The sequence below is a fragment of the Pan troglodytes genome, chromosome 7 (genome assembly GCF_028858775.2).
Source record: "Pan troglodytes isolate AG18354 chromosome 7, NHGRI_mPanTro3-v2.0_pri, whole genome shotgun sequence".
Taxonomy (NCBI): Eukaryota; Metazoa; Chordata; class Mammalia; order Primates; family Hominidae; genus Pan; species Pan troglodytes.
The window spans coordinates 113426642-113442769 of NC_072405.2; the positions used below are offsets into that span (position 1 = coordinate 113426642).

A 16128-nucleotide genomic window follows, 5' to 3' on the forward strand; every position below is an offset into this window, starting at 1 on the left:
GGAGTCCAAATATATCTTCATTCATTTTGACCTGAACTCTGGAAAATCTTCCAGCAATATGAACCCAATATCCAGATTCTAGTCCCTCCACACAGATTCTTCTAGGGACTTTCTGTTTTTGCAGTTGCCCTGGGGCTATAGCTTTTCCCAAAGAGCTAGAAAACACTAGTTCTAAAGGACACATTAATAAATGCAGGTGACCACAAGGACTTGTGGAGAACAAAGAGAAACAATGATAAGAGCCCCAGGAAAGACCTCACTAGCAGATTTTCTGTCTCCTTTGCATCTGTTTACCTCTCGTGTCAGAGTGAGGACCTAGCTGGATCCAGGAAACCCAGGCAAAATCTGCTTCCCAGTAGAGTTCACTATTGGTGAAGAAATAGCCCCAAAACTAGATTTCACACAGTTCAAAAGCCAGTTCTCCCAAAATAAATTTGCCAGTTAGTGAACCTACCTGAATACCTAAGGTCTTTCCCCAGGTTTTGATTCTGCCTCAACGTTGCCGCAGCTGCCTTGGCTTGGAATTGTTAGTCCAGGAATTCTTCTAAGTGTGAATGACTGGGCTTTCCTTTAAATCCATTTTTGCTGTTTTATGTCCCCTAAACTCTCTCTTTGGGCTTCTGCTCTGCTCCTGTTCCTGCCCCTGCCTGTATCTACTTCTGTTTCCATGGGGAAGTGTTTGGGAAATTGGAACCTTGGGTCCTTTTTTTACCCCTCTTCAATGAAAAGAACATTTGACTAGCTCTTGGCTAGTATTTTTGGCCTTTCAGTGAAATGGTTGTTGGTGAATTACAACTTGATAAAATGATCCAGAGGCCAGATATCCTATCCAAGAAAGCATCTTTTGCTTTAGGAAGGCAATAGAAGGTCATTAGGATTAGGTAGACTGAATTCTATTCTGGCTTGCTTTTTTTTTTTTTTTCTTTTTGAGACAGAGTCTCGCTCTATTGCCCAGGCTGGAGTACAGTACAGTGACATGATCTCAGCTCACTGCAACCTCGGCCTCCCGGGTTCAGCCAATTCTCCTGCCTCAGCCTCCCGAGTAGCTGGGATTACAGGCACCCACCACCATGCCTGGCTAATTTTTGGTAGAGACGTGGTTTCTACCATGTTGGCCAGGCTGGTCTCAAACTCCTGACTTCAGGTGGTCCCCCTGCCTCAGCCTCCCAAAGTGCTGGGATTACAGACATGAGCCACCATGCCCAGCCTCTGGCTTGTTTTTCACTCACTGAGGTAGAGCTCTATATCTCCAAGCTCCAGTTTCCCTGTAAAATGGAGATAATATTGCCAACTTCACAGATGTAGGGATTAAATGACCCTGGGGATAACTTGAATGCTTTTTTAAAAATTATGATTTACTTAAAAATGTGCATATTAAATCAGGTAAAGTTACTCCTTATAGCTTATAAACAATTATAAAACAAAAAATAATGATTTACAAAGGAGAGAGGTGCAAACCAGCCAGTGACATTCTGAATAATAGCATTCATCTAATATAACAAATGTTTTGTTTTATGGAAACTGAATCACAAATATTGCTTTTAGTGGTAGAAAGATACATTTGCTTATTTTCCATTTCACTTTTGCCCACTGGATCCTTTTGATTTTTGAGGCACAATGGGCCATCATTTGAATTGTTAACACTATCACGGTTATTTTTCATTTTAATGGTGACGCCAGCTTTAGCCATCCACAGCACTTACTGCAAGTTGGTGCATCTGAGGATGGGAACTGTGTGGCCACACAGATGTGGATGCCACTGTTTCCATCACAGGGCTCCTGCACGGGTGATGATTCAATTCTCTCACCCTCTTCTGTATTTAAATGACTCAGAAGCTTTCATCCGTGATGCCATTTTGCCATCATGAAATATAGAGATCTCATTTATATCTTCGTTTTTTCACACTTCAAGACTATTGAAGAAATTGATGCCATTTCAGCCTTTAAAACAATACATATGTCAGCACCAAATCATGGAATCCTAATAAGTTGAGATCATTTGGATGATTCTAAATTTGCTAATAATAGTTTTTTTTCACAATTACCGTGAAACAGAAGAATGATAGTATATCCTCAGATCCCCCCAGGAATTTGCTGACTGTCACATTTTCAGGCAAATTGGCCAAAATGTAGGAAAGTGTCTGGCATGTAGTAGGTACTTGGTAAAGAAAAGTTTTTTATGAAATTCATGCCAAAACCATCCAGTAAGGCCAGAGATTTCCAAACTTTATATTTAAAGTTCCATCAACTGGACTTCAATGATTCTATGTCTCAAAAAAATTAAAAAGCATTAGGGAAAATATTACTCAACTTAAACCTTGACAAAGTTGAATTGGAATATTAAGTAACTAGCAACACTGGTGCCAGAAGTGAGTAAAGTTATCTGCAGAGTGCAAAATTCGTCATGGTCCTTGCCCACAGACTTGTAGTCTACATAAGAACCAAAAGGGCGTGAAGAAATTACTGTAAAACCTATCACATTAAGGAGCAAGAGGCTATGGAAAGGACACCCATTCTCACAATGAGAAAGGCTGTCCTTGTAGAGAAACTGGAGGCCTTCACCTATAGACAATCCAGAGTGTGAAAATTACAGGGCCAGGACACAGAGCAGCTTTTGGAAGATTCAAACCCCAGAAGCTGATAGCTGCTCAGACTGTGAAAGGGATCCTGAATCCATTCTGCCGGCCTCCCCCATCAAGATGGAGTTCTCACAGGAAAGGACAAATGGACAAATTCCAATGTGGTTGTCAGGGAACCCTCTGGCAAAGCACCAAAAAAAAAAAAAAAAAAAAAAAAAAGTGCCAGTCTGTTCTGGGAATAAAGGACAAAGTCATTTGTGTGTTTTCTGGGAAGCAACTGTGGTGAGACGGTGAGACTGGACCTTCGCACATCGGGCACAGCCAGGGGCCTGATGGCAAAGGAAACTGCATGCCAAGCCCCAGGAAGGGCTTCCTTCACAGACTCATAGCATGGCCTGCTACTCTTCCAGCCATGACCTTGGGACTCTGCTGCAAGGATGCCAGTTAGCTGATTTTCTGGGCTCAACTTGTGAACTGCAAAGATGCAGGCAAGGAACAGAGAAAACCCTGGATGAATGCATTTGGAAATAGATCATAGGCAAAGGGTAATTCATAGATGTTTGGATCTGGAAGAGACCTGAGGATAGAGAAAGCCACTTTTTTAGACTCACTCCACGAAGGCACCTTGGCCATGCTTCATGGTTCGATAAGCTTGGGAAATGCTCCATACCCTGAACTCCTCTTAGAGAGCCATAGTGTACATTCCCATAGTAATGGTTGGAACTATGTCACATGGCCACATCTAGCTGCAAGGGAAGCTGGAGAACATCTTTTAGCTGAGCAGCAACAGACCATCTAAAAGCCAAGATTCTGTTACAATAGCAAAAGCAAAGGCCTCATATTGGAAGGCAGCCAGCAATCTGACAACAGTCCCCCAAATTCTGGGGCATCATTTTGAAAAAATGGTAACCACTGCTAAAGGGGGCTTTTCCCTTCCATTTTCATTGCATGGAATTAATACCAGTTGATCTGCACCCAGGATAACTCCAGGACAGAGCCTGTCAGCCTGTGGCGGAACTTCCTCACTCCCTGCAGTTACTCACCTCTCTGCCCTCCCTGCCCTAAACAGTTGAAAGCCCAGAGAACTTTTTCTCAGGCCTCCTCATTTTGACTCAGCTCTGTCTTTCTCAGGGCTAAGCACCAGAGACCTCATCTCTGCTTCACTTTCTTTATCTCTACACAACCCCAAGTTTACTTACTTTCCTTTATTAACACAATCCTCTAATAGTGTGAAATACAACAAAAGGCAATATTGTGTGCTTTCATGAAAGCAAAAATATAAACGATTGAAAATGTGTGCAATTCAAATAGCTCAGAAATGATTTGTGTTTGTTTACTTATGTTGTAATTTCAGAACTGTTTTATCATCATTTCTGAATGATATCCTTCTGTGAGGTTCCTGACATGATTCCTCTCTTTCCTAGTTAAATGGAGAAAGGAATTCATGTGTAAATCCATTAATTTGGGAGAATCTTGGAAGTCACCACCCCCAAGGAAATAGGCTTTACTTCAGCAATTTGGAAGCGGTACCTTAAAACCTTTGATTTCCATGTTCAAATTTATAGCAAGGGAGTTGAATTTGAAGCAGGATTGAATTAAGAATAACTCCACTGAATGCCAGGAAACTGCCTTTGGGTGGCATTTGTCTGGGCATGACCTCAGTTGTGGGCAGTCTCACTGGAGCAAAGAGCTCAAACCCCAAGGTGGCTTTTGAGACAAGGCCTGGGTGGAGAAGTCCTGCCTTGCCCACAGCAGAGCCACCCTGGGGGTATTGTGTATTTATATCACTAATTCTACTCTGGACCAGGTCCCTGCTTTACATAGTATCCTCTCAATTAATTTGTAGAACAGTCTCATGAGTTTAGCATCACTATTCCTATTTTGTAGGTGAAGAAATTGAGGGTTCGAGATATAAAAGAAGCTGCCCGAAGTTACACAGTTGAAAGTGCCAGACTCAAGCCAAGCTTTGCTTTACTCTGAAACCCTTTTTTGAGACCACTGAGTCCCAGACTTTTGGAATTCACTGGCCAGTAAAAAGGAAAAAAATATGTGTAAGATTTAAAAGAAAAAAAGGTGTGAGTGTGTGTGCACGCTGATCAAGGTGCTAACTTTTTATTTAGGGGGGCATGAAAAAGACCTGTGATTTATTACTTCTACCATTTCACAAGAAAGGCTCTCTCACGCATACATGCACACACACACATGCACAAACGCTGCAGAAAGCACTGTTAAATTAATTCAGCAAGTATGTACTGGCACTTATGATGTGCTAGGCACTGTTCTAGTCATTGCAGAATATAATAGTGACAAAAAAACCCAAAAATTCTTGCCCTCATGCTTAAAGCCTAGGTGCAGGGTAATAGATTTAAAAGAAAGAAGAAGGAAAGGACATAGTATTAATGTTAGAACTAAGTGCCATAAGAAAAAAAAAAAGAGAGAGGAGAGGGATAGATATATAAGGAAGCCCTTCCTGAAGAAGGGACAGAAACGCACCGATCTTGCTAAGAAAGGGAGTGAGCAACCCTAGCGCCCACACTAACCCACCACGCCATCTCATTTTTCTCATTGTACCGTGCGCCAGGGAAATTGTCTCTGTGACCCGCCTTTTGGAAACCTCTGCCCTGTGCTGTCCTAGCTCCACAGAAGTTGAAATGGGAGGGACCTGCATGAAGGGTTCAGACTCTGCTTCTGGTTCGTTTCCTCTCAGGCTTGGTTGGCTGAAGTCTTACCTTGCCTCTGACATGATCCGGGAAATTTTTCATTTTGCCCCAGTGTGAATCAATAGTTCGAAGGAAGAACTGTGAATAGAAGACTTCTGCTTTCTGAGGGCAAATGCTGCAGGGCCCTCGCATGTCTTCCTGCTGTGCTACCTCCCCTTTGCTGGACTTGCTGAGTTAGTTTGAGCTGGTGGGTACTTGTTTCATCTCCCCATGTGTTTCTAGCCTGTTGTGGGAAGAAAATTTAGACAAAGTATGCTTGTGCTCATTTTATGAAGGTTTTCCTCTGGGTTTTTGTTGAAGTTGTTAAAAGGGATATTTCTCAAACTTCATAAAGATGGAGAGCATATATGGATCTCAAAATTTCCTTTTCTCCTTTTCTCACTCTTTCTGTGTGCGGGTTTTTTGTTGTTGTTGTTGTTGTTGTTTTGTTTTGTTTTTTGAGACAGGATCTCATTCTGTTGCCCAGTGGGGTGCAGTGACGTGATCTCGGCTCACTGTAGCTTCACTCCTGGGCCCAAGTGATCCTCCCACTTCAGCCTCCCAAGTGGCTGAGGCTACTGGTGTGCACCACCACTCCCAACTAATTTTTGTATTTTTTGTAGAGACGGGGTCTTACTATGTTGCCCAGGCTGGTCTCAAACTCCTGGCCTTGAGTGATGTTCCCACCTTGGCCTCCCAAAGCACTGGGAGTTTATAGGCATAAGCCACTGTACCTGGCCTTCCTCTTCTCTAGATAGCCACCTATCCCATGCAAAATTCCCCACCATCTTGGCAGTCTGTGTTCCCCTAGGACCGCAGTTTCTGGTTTTTACTCTGAGTACAGCATTCCAATTTCTCACAAAACTCCAATTTCTCACAGTAAATAGGGCAAGGTGGTGCTTGGAATCACAGAGACTAGAGTTCTAATTGTTGCTTTACCTCTTACTAGGCTGAGACCTTGGGAAAATTACTTGAACTTTCTCAGTCCTAGTTTTCTTATCTGTTGTGTTAGGGTAACAAGAGTTCTTACCTCATAGGATTGATGTGGACATTAAATAAAATAATATACCATAAAATTTATTGTAATTTATATGTGCCATGCACTATTCTAAGAGCTTTGTGTATATTAACTAGTTGAATCCTCCACAAATTCCTTAAAATCAGAGCTATTATTTTAGAGAAGAAGGAACTAAATCACACAGAAGTTAGGCTGCTTGCTCAAGATCACTGTGTGTTCCTAGCATGTAGAGTGATGGTTTTCATTAATATAATCTCTGGTGGGGAAATTAGGAACCATCTGGTCTTGTCATTGGAGCTCAGCTATCAAGTTGCTACTTAATAGGTAGTTTCATTAAAAAGCAGAGGACTATATCAAAGTATATTTCTCAAAATGTTAAAAACTTAATTATCATACAAATAAATAGTGAGCAGGTATCTCTATCTTTTTAACTCATTGATGAGGGTCACGGCTGGATGATAAAGTCAGCTCAAAAGAGAATATGAGGATGTGATTAACAGAATCCTTGTGGTGATGGAGCTGTTCTGTATCTTGGTTGCAGTGGTGGATAAGTAAAAGTGCACATGTAATAAAATCATATAGGATTAAGTACAAATATACAAATGAGTACAAATTAAACCTGGGGAAATCTAAATAGGACGGGTGGATTGTACCAATGTCAGTACCCTGGATAGGATCTTGTACTACAATTCTGTAAGATGTTAGCACTGGGGGAAATTAGAAAAGAGCACGCAGATCACTCTGTACGATTTCTTACAACAATCTATAGATGATTTTGAAATAAAAAGTTTAATTTAGGCTGGGCACAGTGACTCACGCCTGTAATCCCAGCACTTTGGGAGGCTGAGGTGGGCGGATCACAAGGTCAGAAGTTCAAGACCAGCCTGGCCAACATGGTGAAACCCTGTCTCTACTAAAAATACAAAAATTAGCTAGGTATGGTGGCGTGTGCCTGTAATCCCAGCTACTCGGGAGGCTGAGGCAAGAGAATTGCTTGAACTGGGACCCAGGAGGCAGAGGTTGCAGTGAGCCGAGATTGCACCACTGCACTCCAGCCTGGGATACAGAGTGAGACTCTGTCTCAAAAAAAAAAAAAAAATTTAATTTAAAAACAAAATAAATAAATGGCTCAGAACAAAAGGGAATATGAGAAACTTTTAAAAATAGTTGGTGGAAAGAAGGAAAGCTGAGATAAGATTGCTAAATTAAATACAAAACTAGTTACATCCTAAAGGACAAAACAAAAACAAAAAAATTCCACAAAACCCAAACCCATAGTCTTTGGGGTTCTCTTCTCTATCAGACAGAAAAGAAACTCATCATGCATGATCAGTTCTCAGAATTGTAAACTGTTTGGCCCTAATCAAATGTGCAAACCAAGTTGCACGCTCTAGGCCAGGATCTCTCAATGCCTCCAGCACTATGGAAATTTTAGGCCCAAATAATTCTTTGTTGGGGGTGCTGTCGTGGGCACTGTAGGATGTTTAGTAGCATGTGTGGCCTCTACAGCTGAAACATCTCCACATGTCCACTGGGGGTAAAGTCATGCTGGGTAGGAGCCCCAGAACACCTTTAGGTGAGCTTGTTGGGAAGTGCTCCTAGCATAACGTTAATCATCTTTTCTGCATTATCCCAAACTCTGGATAATTGTTCTTCACACATAAAACTACCATTTGGAGGGTCACTGTGCTGAATAGAAGCACAATGTGCTCTATGCGGACTCACAGACTTTTAGCAGAACAGGATCCTTAGAGATTTTCTAGGCCGGCTTCACCCTCCTCGTTTCCCAGCTGAGGAATACCAGTGGAGATGGCTCGGCTAAAGTCACATAGCTAGTTCATGTGGGTGTGTCCAGTTCAATCCTGTCTTCTTCCAAATGGATGTGAAGCAGTCACTATGAAGTCTTTAAAACTTTGTGGGTACCAATTATGTGCCAGGCCCTGCGCTGGGCTCACAGCCAGGTGATGGCTAACACGAGGTCCTGCTCTTGAGGCACTGATGGTCTTCCTGGGGAGATAAGGATGTAGGCAAATAATTACTGTGGGAGGGATATTCAGCAGTGCAGGCTGAGGATGAAGGCTGTGATGGCTTAGAGTCTCAGGGATAAGCCCTAAGGGAGTCTGATAAGGACCAGAATTCCCAGCTCCATGATCAAAGAGAGGTGGTTGTACTCATTGCAGAGGGAAGTTGTTGTTCCTGGCTCAGAGGGAATGTGAGGCCCAAAAGCGAATCTGCCCACAGTGCAGGCCTGGGCCAGGTTCTGGGATTACTGGGAGGCCCAGAAGACAATGATAAGCAGGGGGAGTGCAGAAATGGGGAGCTGTGAAGAACAAGTGGAAGAAAGGAGCAGATTTATAGCCAAGAGATCAGGCCAAAGATAGGACAGGGTGGGCGAGTGGGAGGAATGCAATTCTGAGATGGAGAAATTAAGACAACTAGAGTTCCAGGAAGAAGAGAACAACTGGGTAAAATCACAGCAGTGTTTAGAGCATGGTGGTGTCCGTGGTTTACTGTTAGTGGTCACTATGGTTTCCAGAAATCTAACTGCATGAATGGCACCCAGGAACTGAATCTGGGACTTCCTGGCTGGCTGCACCCTGCAAGGCTCATGTGCTTGGCCTCAGAGAGGAAAGGGACTGGAACTGGGACTCAGAACAAAAATTTGGCAGAGCATGAATCCAGGCCTGGCTGGCACAGGAGCTGCTTCCAAGATATTTTACATCCAAAGCACCAACCTCACATGTTGTGGCAGTTACAGGAAGGAGGCTTCCAACTTTAGCATCCTTCAAGCCCTTGCCTCGTTCCTCGTGACTCACCAGGGAGAGAGAAACTGGAAAACAGGGACCAGAAGGATGTAGAGAGAGGATTAGACAAACTAAGGGCCAGAGCAAGATGCAAAGTGGGGATGCTGCCCGCCAGTTCTTTGGGATTCAGCAGGCAAGCCTTCCTTGGGGAAACCCTTTCAGGCAAGGAGGAGAACAAGTTGAGATGTAAAGCAATGATTGTGTGAAAATAGATAGGATTGAAAACAAACCAAGACAAAATTGTATCTGCCAACTTCTTGAATTCAGGTGACTCTGGATGACCAAATATCTATGTAATAGCTTTTCTTTTATTCCTTCCTTTCTAGATAATTGGATTAGAAAACTCTAGTAAACCTCAGTTACAGCATCCCTGAAAACACAGCTCAAAAGGGGAAAAGTTGAAGAGAGCTGGCTTTCCTTTCTCTGGGATATAAGATGTAGAGTTTAGGTTTCGTGATGAGGTTTTGAGGCCTTTCAGAATATTAAAAGGAAGAGAGAGAATTCTCAGGAAAGGGTGGAGGTGCTGTAGGAACCGACTATCCCACAACGGTTCCTTCCTGCCACTCCCCAGAGGTGAGTGGTTGTGCTCTGGAGGTGGAAGGGGAGGGAATTAGCAATTTTGGAGTGTTCATCTTTGCAAAAGCTCCCTAGGTGAGTCAGGCTGTGAGCAGGGTGTTGTAGGAATATCTTTTTTGTTGTTGTTTTTGAGACAGAGTCTCGCTCTGCTGCCCAGGCTGGGGTGCAGTGGCGCAATCTCAGCTCACTGCAAGCTCCGCCTCCCGGGTTCACACCATTCTCCTGCCTCAGCCTCCTGAGTAGCTGGGACTACAGTCTCCCACCACCACGCCTGGCTAATTTTTTGTATTTTTAGTAGAGACGGGGGTTTCACCATGTTAGCCAGGATGGTCTCGATCTCCTGACTTTGTGATCTGCCCACCTTGGCCTCCCAAAGTGCTGGGATTACAGGTGTGAGCCACTGCGCCCGGCCAGGAATATCTTTAGGTAACCCCATGCTGCTAATAAAATTCCCCATGTGCTGTAGCTAAATAGTTTCTGTCTTAGTGTACATTGATTTCCTCGGGACCTAGGGCCACAGCTACAGGGGATTTGGACCTAATAGCCATAACAAAATAAATGAGAATTTGGTTAATAGTAGCTGATATTAAAACTAATATTTATTAGCAGTTTCTATGGGCCAAACATGCTGCATACTGGTGGTGGCACCCACTTAGGTAGCAGGTGAAAAGTTGGCTTCTTTTAACCTGGGATTTTTCAACCAAAGTTAAGAACTCCAAATCTATATTATAGAACATACCTTATGCTGTTCACTGAACATAAAAAATGTATTCATATATATAACCATACTTTATATACTGGATAGATTTTGCAGTGTCATTCTGGGGCTGACTCCGAATCTCTCTCCATGAGGATTTTGGGTGAAGCACCCAGCCGGGCATGAGACATGAAATTTCCTTTCTGCTTCATCCAGAGCCTTTTCTTCTTTTATCTTCCTCATTCTGCCTCCTTTGCTGTTTCATATCCCACCCTGGTTTGCCACAGAATTAATTAGCCTCCAAGGAACCCCCATTTCTTCATCTGCAAGGGTGCAACATCTCAACTCTACATTTTCTGAGGCTCCAGCCAGCTCCCTTCCCAGTATCCTACTGTTTAGATCTGCACAAGGCTAGGGCTTTGGGCTTTTGAACATTTACTCCCCTTTGATGTGAACTCTGCAAAGTGCTTGATTCAGCTGCTCTTTTGCCCAAATGGCTTTTATTGCTTTCTGCCTCATTCTGTAGTGTTGAGAAGAGGGACAGAAAGACGTAACATGTGGTTATATACGGAACACCTGGGCTTTTAAGAGAACAAATTTTCCATCTAACAATCAATGATCTCTAGTAAGACTTAAATGTAGATTTAACATGAAGTAAGTAACAAGACTCACACTGTCTTCATGACTTCTGGAATCCAGAGGTAGGAGCAGATAGGAAGAGGTTTCCATCCTCACAGTGTTTGACTGTGAAGTCCTGATAGTAGAGACCCTATGTTATTATTATTGTGTTGTCCACTTGGTCCATACATCTCCATCAAGAAGGCGCTAACTGACCAGGAATTCCTGGGGTCTGCATGAATCCCAAGACACTTATCCGTGAGAGAGCTTTCACGGATAAGCTTTTTCAGCTGCAAGTGACAGAATGACCTACCAGGCTGCTAAGTAGCAAGGAATTTGTTATCTCCATAGCAAGAAACTCAGAGGCAGGGAGGCTCCAGGGTGAGCTAACTCCATAGTACAGGGAGGCCAGGCTTCCAGGACTTCTTCCCCATGAGGACAGGTCTTCATTCACTCTCAGGCAACACCATTCAGAGGCAGGAAAGGAAGTTTCCTCCATTATCTTTTTCCCAGAAGCCCCACAGAAGATGACCTTGACATATCATGGGACAGAATTAAATCACATTCTCACCATAGAACACATCACTGGAAAATGAGAGGATTTAACCATTATTATCTCAAACCAGTCATGTTTTATTTCCTGGGGCTGGGGGAAGTGCTGCTGGGGAGCTGGGAGAGCCAGGATTGCCATTTCAGCCTTTGTCATAGGAAATGAGGTCTGCCAAGGAGAGTGAGAATGGCTGTTGGGTGGACACCAGCAAGATGGCCAAGAGTCCTTTGTCAGAATCCCAAAGATGATGGGAAGTGGAGAAGAACATGGAATGTCTTATTTCCCTTTTGAGTCCTAACCACTTCCACTGTTCTTATTTTCCTGGTTTTGCCCATTAGCCCATTACCCTCTTGCCTTTGCACTTGCCTGGAGACACAGCAGTTTAGGGGCTCTGCTGGTTCAAGAAGGACTGTGCAGGTAGCATGGCCACACACCATGTACAGGTAAGAGAGGGTATGGGGGGACCAGATCTGGGGAGGTGGGTATGGGACAACCCTGCAAAACCAGGTAATCTATAGCTTGGGAGAGCCTCTCAGGCCCAGGTGTCATGAAGCATATTTTCCGGCAGTGGGTGGACACTCAGGCTTCAGTATGACTGCCATGGAATTGCTAGCAGTGGTCAGTTCTTTTCCAACAAAGTTGCAGTGAGTAGCTATCCAGCCCCACCACCTCTGCTCCATATCTGCTCATGAACCTAGGCATATAATTATTGAAGCTGGTTGCAGGCATAGAAGTTATGGTTGTGTCACTGCTACAGAGCACCATTAGGTATTAACTGAATTCCTGGGCATGGTCCCTGAAAACAGAATGGGAAACTCCCATGATGTCAAGTGTGTTTGTTTCCATTGCTACTGCAACAAGCTACCACAACTTTAGTGGCTTGAACAATATAAATGTATTATCTCCCAGCTCCATAGGTTAGAAGCCTGATATGTTGTCATCAGAGCTGCATGCCCTACTGGAGGCTCCTTGGGAGAATCCATTTCCTTTCCTTTTCCAGCTTCTAGAGGCAGCCTGCATGCCTTTGTTCATGGCCCTTCCTTCATTTTCAAAACTAGCAACATTGCATCTCTCTGTGCCTTTAAAAACAGTCATATCTCCTTTGAATCTCTCTCTTCTGGTTCCCTCTTTTACCTTTAAGGACTTTGGTGATTACATTGGGCCCACCAGGATATTTCAGGATAATCTATTTTAAGACCAGCTGATTATCAACCTTAATTCCACTTACAACCTGAATTCCCTTTTGCTGTGGAACCTCATATATTCACAGGTTCTGGTGCTTAGGAGTGGACATCTTTGGAACCGAGGGTTATTCTGCCTTCATACCATGTCACCAGAGTTGTGCTAATACACAGAGAGCTGCAGGGGATGAGATCTGCCATTCATTGAGCACCTTCTGTGTGGCAGACAGTGTTAGGTACTTTATAAATGATTTCACTGCATCCCCCAAAATTCAATCCCTAATTTACAAGTGAGACAATGCTGGCTCTGAGAGGCTTAGTGACTTGCCCAAAGTCACATAGCTGGTGACAACAGAACTCAGTCCATCTGTCCTCCAGTCCATGCTGCCTTGTGTTACCCTTTGCTCTCTCCCAGATAGTTCCAGAGACTTCAGCATGTGCATGAGCACATGTGAGTGTATATGGGAGAGAGGACAAAAACATAGTAAAAAGTCATCTTCTGAACTTGAAGCTAAATAGGTTCAACTTAAAATAGATGAGCATGGCAACCAGATGTGCTGACTCACCCAGGGCAGAACTGGTGACTGTTCAGCTGCTAACGACCAGGATGCAGGCTCAAGAGAACCATGTGGACTAAACCGCAGAGAGCTGTCGTTTATTCTGTTGATTTATGACTTGCCTGAGTCTGATCAGTGTGAGAACTGGCTAATAAGAATGTCTCATTGTTTCTCCAGCCCTCTGTAAAGGAGAGGTCTGTCCTTGGGCACGGTGGCATGATGGGCAGTGGAGCGGTGTTCTTGTCCCCGGCTTCACCACTCCCTAGTCTCCGAAGAATAGCCTCAACACCTAATTCTCTGTGCACTGATTCTGTACGTACCAGGCAGCTTTCTGCTTGATTTGGTATCTTTATAGCTGATTGCCTCTATTGCAAAAGCGTAATTTGAAGCCTCAGCCAGGCCCTGGTTGCTGCAAGATGATTACTTGACTCAATCTAGATGGTCTCTGCTCATTCCTGTCTTTAACCATTCTGAACTCTCCCGACTCCCATCACGGCCCCACCCTCTCCAGGGAGCACCACACTTTCTACTCATGCAAAGAAATGGGCCCATAAAATTCTTCAAATTGTCTCCTCCTACTTTTCTATTTTTTTCCTCTGTGTTTTCATCTTCTTTTGGATTGTTCCTCATATCTTATGTTTATCCCTATAACAGTTTGAAGTCTTTGCATTCTCTTTCTATTCTAATGGTTATCCTAAAGTTTATACACACATAATTTATCAAAGTATAAAGATATCAACATCATTCCCTATTTCTATGTCAATTTAATTTCTTGCTATAACAAAGACATCAGTGCTTCAGAGTAACATATGGGGCTCTGCCCCAGGCCTCAAAATTAAATGACTCCCCAGAGACTGAGACCAATGACACCTCACTGAGCGATCTGGGGAGACTGGAGGGATTGGGATTGTAAACTGGATTCTCTGTGATACTATGTTTCTTTCCTCCCCAAAATGGCACCATTTTTCATTTGAGAAAGGATTATCATCTAGCACTGGGGATGAACGTAACCAAATCATTAATGAAATAGTCACAAGTGTACAAAGGACTTTGAACTTGAAATATAAGTCATTGTGGCCATGGGCCTTGTAGGGACCTTGAGTTACTTGTTCATCTCCTTAACTGCTTAGTACATTGCCTAGGGAGCACAAGCCCAGTCTTCATCTCTTGTTCATATGAAACATTATTTGTCTTCTCTGCTTGTTCTGGTGTCTTGGGTTAGTTCTCATTGTGGCCCACATTGCCCATTTCCACACCTGAGCACAATGTGAGTGTTGAGTAGATCTGGAGAATGGGATGCCCAGCCTCTTCAGGGCAAGGGACCCAGCCTCATTCATCTGTGAGTCTCCCTCAGGGCCCATCTGGTAACAGCATCCAAGGAACACTCATCCCCTTACTGGATGTCCAGGAGTTGCTTCCCTTTATGGGGGGCTCCCCAGCATGTAGCAAGGCACCTGCTAAGTGTCAGGTCTGCTCTAGCCACTTTCTTTATGCTACCTTCACAATCATCCTGCGAGGAGGCAACTATGGTCTCTGCTTTATTAGATAAGGAAATTGAGACTTGCAGAAGGAACTTGCCTAAGATCACATAACAAGTAGGTGGTGATGAAGGGACTGAACCCCAGTGCTGTTTGACGGCAAAGCCAATTCTCATGACATTATAGCCCCTCAGCGTTAGACATAAAAGTGCCAATAAAAATGCAGTGAATAAATGGATCTGGTTACTTTTGAAAATTCCAAAGGGCCTTGCTTCTTCCACCAAGCTCCATGCCTGCCCCAATAGAGACGATTTTTTGTCTGTCTCAAGGCCTTTTCATTCAAGCTAATCTTCCTGCTACCCCAGGGACTCTTGATTAAATTTGCCCAGGAAACCCCTTCCTGCTTTCTCTCAGTATGAGCCTCCCAAACCACACACTGCAACGTCCATGCCCCAGAAATAGAGAAAGCACTGAGTTTAAACAGTGCTTTCTGGAGTTTCTTATCCTGTGGCTATAAGTAAATGAACTTGTGACTGAGCAGATGATAATGGATAATATTGAGCTGAGCTATTTCATATGGTTCAAGGTTATGCAATTTTCCAAGTTTAATCCAAATGTCCTCAGGTCCCACTGGTCTTTGGATATAAATGGGCTGACATGGAAAGCAGTGAGCTCAGAGAGCTATTTCACTGTTTCATGCCACTACTTGTTCTCTCAGGACCTTAGCCCTTTTGCAAAGTCTCCCAAAGTATTTCAGCTGGCTCTTACAGGTAATATTGGCCACGTGCTGTTCTGCTACCATTGGGGGGTCCTATTTTTGCTTTTTCTTCTTTCATTTTCTGCTTTAGAAAGTGCCCTCTCCCTCGATGTTCTTCCTCCCATCCCATACACACACACCAGGCACTGTCATATCTTCCAGGCACATTTATTTTTGTGGCTGGGCATGATTGCTGCTTCTAGTGGGCACCGAAGTCCCCTCTTTATTATTGCCACAGCCACCAATGCTTGAGAGCAGTGGTTCTCAACTGGTGGCTTCTCAATGTCTAGAGACATTTTGGGTTGTTATAATACAAGGTGGGAGTGGGGATGCTATTGGCATCCAGTCGGGTAGAGACCAGGGGTGCTGCTAAACATCCTGTAATACTTAGGGCAGTTCCCTACAATAAAAAATTACCCATCCCAAATGTCAATATTGCTGAGACTGAGAAACCCTGCTCCAGAGCCAGAGTGTGCAGAACAAACAGAGTTGCATTGTAAAGCAGGAGAGGAGACTCTCATCCCTTTTTGTGTTAAGCTATAAGCTTAGAGTGGCCCCCAAGTAGTGTTGCTTGTACTCTATGTCTTAGTTAATATTTTGGCAAACAGCTTTCT

At 43.7% G+C, this 16128-nt stretch overlaps 1 protein-coding gene and 1 long non-coding RNA gene across 12 annotated transcripts in view; one reads left to right on the forward strand and one right to left on the reverse strand.

Moving 5' to 3' along the window:
• The window catches only part of LOC112204210 (uncharacterized), a 166132-nt gene that overhangs the window by 38532 nt on the left and 111472 nt on the right, over positions 1–16128 (reverse strand). Inside the window, exons 8-9 of the long non-coding RNA XR_010159320.1 lie at positions 8022–8303; positions 455–5522 (exon numbers count right to left, since the gene is read on the reverse strand). This is a non-coding gene — a long non-coding RNA (uncharacterized LOC112204210). The remainder of the gene's footprint in view (positions 1–454; positions 5523–8021; positions 8304–16128) is intronic.
• Positions 1–16128, forward strand: part of BAALC (BAALC binder of MAP3K1 and KLF4) — a 114794-nt gene that overhangs the window by 32530 nt on the left and 66136 nt on the right. For 6 of the 11 annotated variants that reach the window (XR_010159317.1, XR_010159318.1, XR_010159314.1 and 3 more), the window contains one exon: positions 11880–11984. The exons of 4 other annotated variants lie outside the window; for them this stretch is intronic. Coding sequence is in view for 1 of the 7 variants with exons in the window: in XM_009455758.4 (XP_009454033.1) it covers positions 11880–11962 (83 nt within the window). In the remaining 6 variants the exon portion in view is untranslated. Of the gene's footprint in view, positions 1–11879; positions 11985–13456; positions 13592–16128 lie in introns of all 11 variants that reach the window. One more of the 11 variants, XR_681995.4, reaches the window with a different exon arrangement.